The sequence below is a fragment of the Tarenaya hassleriana genome, unplaced genomic scaffold, assembly GCF_000463585.1.
Source record: "Tarenaya hassleriana unplaced genomic scaffold, ASM46358v1 Cleome26, whole genome shotgun sequence".
NCBI classification, from domain to species: Eukaryota; Viridiplantae; Streptophyta; class Magnoliopsida; order Brassicales; family Cleomaceae; genus Tarenaya; species Tarenaya hassleriana.
Window position 1 is genome coordinate 2,155,033 of NW_010965869.1, and position 5,775 is coordinate 2,160,807.

The 5,775-nt window shown below is 41.6% G+C and overlaps 1 protein-coding gene across 1 annotated transcript; it reads right to left on the reverse strand.

Annotated features, from left to right (window-relative positions):
- Positions 1–1,363: 1,363 nt before the first annotated feature.
- On the reverse strand, positions 1,364–3,771 carry LOC104817010 (scarecrow-like protein 6). The gene has a single exon (XM_010546064.1). It carries the CDS (start codon positions 3,401–3,403, stop codon positions 1,517–1,519), a length of 1,887 nt encoding a protein of 628 aa, XP_010544366.1. The 5' UTR covers positions 3,404–3,771; the 3' UTR covers positions 1,364–1,516.
- Between the last annotated feature and the right edge of the window lie 2,004 nt (positions 3,772–5,775).

The window sequence follows — 5,775 nt, forward strand, 5'->3', positions numbered from 1 at the left end:
GTCCCCCCCCCCCCCCCCCAAAAAAAAATGTTGATTTGAAAATTAATCCAACGGCAAGTACCCATTTGATGAAGTTTGATAATATACCAAACAGTGGAGCTGAGCGCACGTGATTATTCTTTTTGACCTTCCACGTCAGACGAAAATATCGGACTCGCATCATTTTTCCTGATCTCTGACCGTTGATTTACTGATGATCAACTGATTTACAACCGTACACGTGTCATGGTCCGATCAACGACGGTTCTTCAGCTTCAAGGACAACTTATCTGTCAAACCTCAATCACTGTCCCCAACTACGTGAGCACAAGAGACAAAAGCGTCAGGGCGGGATAGTCGTTATGAAAATTACACATCCAATTAGGCACAAACTTATTAATTAATTATTTACTTAAATTCGCCGAACAAGTAATGCCACCACATGGTATGGTATATTCGTCTGATAGACCCTTACTGTACGATTATCAAATACATTGCATGCCAATTAATATGATTAATTGAAGTTCGGTAATCCTATGATTGTTGGAATGCGCCGATAAATTATCAAAAACAATTTTGCTAGTGTTTTTTTTTTCTTAATTTTTTTAATTCTGAAATCATGAAAGAGTGCCGTTGCTTCTAAAATTCCTAAAGTTGGCATAATCCTTATTTCTTTAAAATTAAAATGAAATAAAAAAATATGATTTTGATTTTTTTTTTTTTTTTTGCAAATTAACTCGAGGAAGTTATAATGAAAAACATCATAATATATATATGCTATATATATATATATACATGCAGTGACAGAAGAGAATGCGTCACATGCACCACTTTGAAATTAAAAAAAGTTTAATTTCATTATAAATTCTATAAATTTTGATTAATATTATTAAATGCCCTTATAATAAAATCAAATTGATTTTTACGATGCCCTAATCATAAATATTTCTAGATCCGCCATATATACATGTATTGAATAGTTCAGTTTGTTTGTTTTTTATTTTAATTTTAATTTAATCGTCCTCTTCTTATGATTATATATATATATATATATATGGGGGATTATTGTATTAGGATGGTAATTAAAGCTTTCATCCAATCCAATTACGATAAACGGCATACGAAACGTAATGGGTATGGACCAAATAAATTAGGAAAATGACCTGTTAAAATAATTAATAAAGTAGGGGTCCAATGCTCCAAGACCCATGTGACATCATGGGGACATACATAATAAACAACAGACCCCGCAATCGGCCAAAGAAAAATATATATCAAACAATGCATTACATTAATAACAACGATTTCAGAATAGCTTTCCGCCATGCATCGAAACCATCACCTAATTATTTTGTTTAATTAAAATCTGTGACCACAGTCGATGTAATTTAAGAATTTGGATCATATAATAACCGAAACAACGATGTAATTTAAGAATGTCATGGACCACAACAAGACCGACAATTACAATTGATTAAATAATAAAATTAAAAAAAAATTTATAATTTGTTGGGAGAAGGTTCATCGCCGCCGGCGATCAGCACCGACATCTCCAGGCCGAAACTCCGACGAGTTCTCTCCTCTGCCAACAGAGAACGAGAGAGTTCTGCTTCTTCTCCACGTGAAATCCTCTCACCGGCGTCCGCTGAACCAAGCACTCCGCCTGAGATTCCGTGAAGTTACTGTGAGTTACCGGCGAGAATCCCATCTGCATAAACATGGCTTGCCACGGTACCCTCCGATCGATCGAACGGCCGCGATTCACTACCAGCTTCTCGATCGACGGCTGGATCAGGAACCTCTCGATCTTCTGCATCGCGTCGAGGTTGGCGTTGACGGCGTCGATGGACTCGAGAAGGGCGACGTGGGATTGCAGAGAGTGGACGAGCTGCTGCGGGAAGGGTAGATCCGTCCTTTCGCATCCCCTGTCGGAGCAGACAAGGATGGTCGGCGACACTTGCTTCACAAAACGCAGGACGGATGGCAGGTACGACTGGATGTTGGAGAAAGAGAGGTTGACGGCAACGGCCTCTCTCTCCGGCGGATTCCACGACGAGACTGAGTTGAGGAGATCCAAGCTCAGGACTTGGATCTCGAAGGAGATGTTGATATCTGAAGCGAAATGCTTGAGATTCTCTTGGGTAAACCCTAGCTCCACCTCGTCGTGGGTCGCCGGAGAAGCGAAGACGGTGATCTTCAGAGACGGAGGTCCGTTCTCGCGGAGAACGAGCTCTTGCATGAGAGAAGCCCATTGGCCGCCATAGCCGATGTCGAAATCGATGATGTGGACGTGATCCAAGCCATGGAAGGACTCTAGGAGGGCTTGGTTGGAGGTGAAGTTAGCGAACTGGAGGACAGGGGAGATCTCAGAGAAAGATTTGTAAGCGCCGATCTTGAAGATGAGACTGTAAGAAGAGGAGGAGGAAGGAGAGGAGATGTTGTTCAGAAGCTTGTGGAGAGCCTCTTTGAAGTAGAAAGCAGCCCTTTGGAAGGGCTTACCGAAAGGGGAAGAGAGCTGTTGATTGAGCCGCGCCAATATCGCCTGAAGGAGAGCCGGATCGCCGCCGCTCTCTATCAGCTCCGCCGCCTTGAACAGCTGTTCGATGATCTCCTGCTGCGGTGCCATCGGACCAGAGTTCAGCCGCTTCGCCGGCGGAGGAGACACCGGAAAGTTATGATCTTGGAACAGCCCGTGGGGCACAGGCATGAACATGGGCGGGTTTTGCGTGAAATGGACTTGGTTTTGGTTTATTATGACCTGAGGCTTCTCGTCCAGACCTTTGAACGTTTCATGGGTCGGAAACAATGGCGGAACAGACGGCGGGAGCAGCGGGTTGGTTGTCGGAGCGATGTCGACGGAAAAACCTGATGAACAGAGAGAATCTGCGGACACTGGCGCCGCCTCTAACCCGAAACCAGGATCCAATACCCCAAATCCGACGGCACTGAACTCAGAACTCGGCCCAGATTGAAACGCAGTTGATGTCTGAAGGATCTTATTCAATCCGATAGATGGGTCTTCGGAATCTCCCATGATCAGTCTGAGGATGCTATGTTCGTGGCTAGGCGAACCAGGAAGTACGTTGTCCCACTCCTCCACGCCCATCTCTCCAGATTTTTCATCCGAGGCGGCGGGGTTAACGGAAACTGCGGGGACGCCACCGCCGCCTCCGCCGCAGTTGTTTCCACCGTGAGAGGAAGACAGCGTGGATGAGGAGGTAGTGAGAGTGCTTGGGCTTCTTACAGCGTCCAGAACAGAGGTGGGCTCGGAAATAGAGCCACCGGCATAACACAAATCGGCGGCGGCGGTTGTAATTTCCCGGCAACGGAGAAGCGAGGACAGTGGCTCAGAGCAGGAAGAAGACGACGACGAAGAGAAATCTGAAACCCCCTTCCCTTGAAACTCTTCAAAGGGTAGGGGCATTGCAGAAACCTGAAGGATTCAGATTCAGATTCAGATCCAGAATGAAGCAGAGGAGGACGAAGAACAGTAATAACACCGACGAACCCAGAAACCCAAATCTCTCCAGTTTGCCTAGACCCACACCACAACAACAACCGAACAGAAAAAGCAGACAAAACCAAACGAAACAACAAAAATCTTTTACAACTTCCTCAATATCTGTTGTAATCTTTTACAAAAGATCTGTACTTTTCCTTCTTCTTGTTTTTGTGGTTCTTCTTCTTCCTCTTCTTCTTTGTGGGGTGTTTTTTTTTTTTTGTACGAAGATGGTTTCTAAAACTCTCTGGTATATGGATGCGTGCAAGATATAAAAGTGGGAAAGTGCGTTTCCTCTCTCTCTCGTCTTTTTGTTTCCTAATCTTTATTTTAATTTAATTAATTTTTTTTTTCTGAATTTTGGATATATTTTGCCATTATATTTCTTTGTTTTTATTTACGTGGCTTTTGTCATATGACGTAACAAAACTTAGTTCCGTAGTGTGTTTTGTGTTTCATCCCGAACCCCACTCTCGGCAGGCGCGTATGGCTCAGACTCGCCTCTCGGGCGCGTGCGCGCGTGTGTGTGTATGTCCGTCGGATTATTATGGAGATTGATAATCCACGTCTTTCATATTTGATTTGATTGGATTAGGATAACATTATGGTCATCGATATTTGTTCTTAGTTAGCATCTCACGTGCCACGTAGACGTGAATTATCATACCAAAAAAACACTAATCTCCAAGGATTAACTCATAAACAGACGAAAGTGACTTTGATTAGACCCCGTTTACGTGTGCCTGTTCTAAAACTGTTACAAAAAGCAATATATGCTTCTAGTTCTATCAATCAAACTAATGCTTTACATAAAAATACACTCCTATGCTGATATTTGTAAAATATTTTGATCCTTTTTAGTTTGATTTACTATTTATATAAAACATATTTATCAGTATTGAAACCGATAATTAGTACCCGTTTATCAGATATATAAATAATATATATATATATATATATATATATCATCTGAAAATTTTCCGTCTGAAATAGCATATTTCATTTTGAATCTTAGAGTAAATAATTAATAAGCAATAATCTTAATCTCCGGTCTGTAATAATAACCATCTGCAAAATAATGTCATAATAATAATAATAATAATAATAATAATAATAATAATAATAAAAAAGGAAAATGACAAAAACCCACACAGATTGTATCAGATGTGTAAAATTAGTACATCAATTTTTAATTTGACAAAATCCCCCGCTCGATTTCAAATTTTTCCGTTTTCCATCACCAATTGTTTCTTAGATTTCCAATTAACAATAGAGAGGGAATTAACCGTGCTATCAGCATCCGATAACTGATATGGCGTGACACATCCGAAAAAATATCCATCAGATGACACGTAACCTGTCATGTCAGCAATTCGGGTTACTTAAATCGGTTCATTTGATTGCACCGGTTAAATGAAAACCGAAATTTTTTAAAAAAAATTGGGATCTCACTTTCAGAACTTCATCTTCTCTCCTCTCCTCCTCTGTGAGACGATCTCCGGTAAGACGAACGAGCTTCGGTGAGACGAACGAGCTCCGACGTGGCTCCGACTCGTGTCGGTGTTGCTCCGACGTGGGTGGTAGTCGTCTGGTGGTTCGCTCCTGCTTTGGTGGTTCGCTTATGCTAAAGTTTTGCTCTTTCGGTGGTTCGCTCGTGCTCCTGCTCCAGTTTCGCTACTTCGGTGGTTCGGTCCTGCTCCAATTTCGCTCCTGCTCTCGGTGGTTCACGGTGTTCGTGGTTCTCCTCCTCCTGCTTCAATTTGTTTTGAAAAAATTGAAAAGCTGATGTATTTTTTTTGGATTTTGTTTTTATAGTTTCTTTTTATGTAATTTGTTTTCTGTTCTCGGATTCTTTTTTCTATTAACATACACCCACTTTCCCAGACCCATGTATGGATTTTCAATGGCACGATTCAAACACATTCGATCCGTTCTATTAATTAATTAATTTTCTGGGTTTTCTTCTTCTTTTTTGTCAATTTGTTTGAATTTAAAAAATCCTTAATTACGCATTCTTCGTCGTCACCTCCCCCTTTGCATTAATCATGTGTCCATCTGTTGATTTTTTTCTTTGGCGACCATTCTTCTCCCTCTCTCCAGGTGTGTTTCCTTGCTTGACTTTGAAGTTTTTAGCTCTCTTTTTCTATTATGAATTTGATTGCCTGAAAATCTATTCAATTGCCGCTTTACGCTTTGAAACTCGGAAATGGAGCAGGCCACACACGACGCATGCGAACCAGAGGAAGAGTTTCGGATCACCAGAGGAGAAAAGGAGATGAGAGGAGAGAGGAATGCCA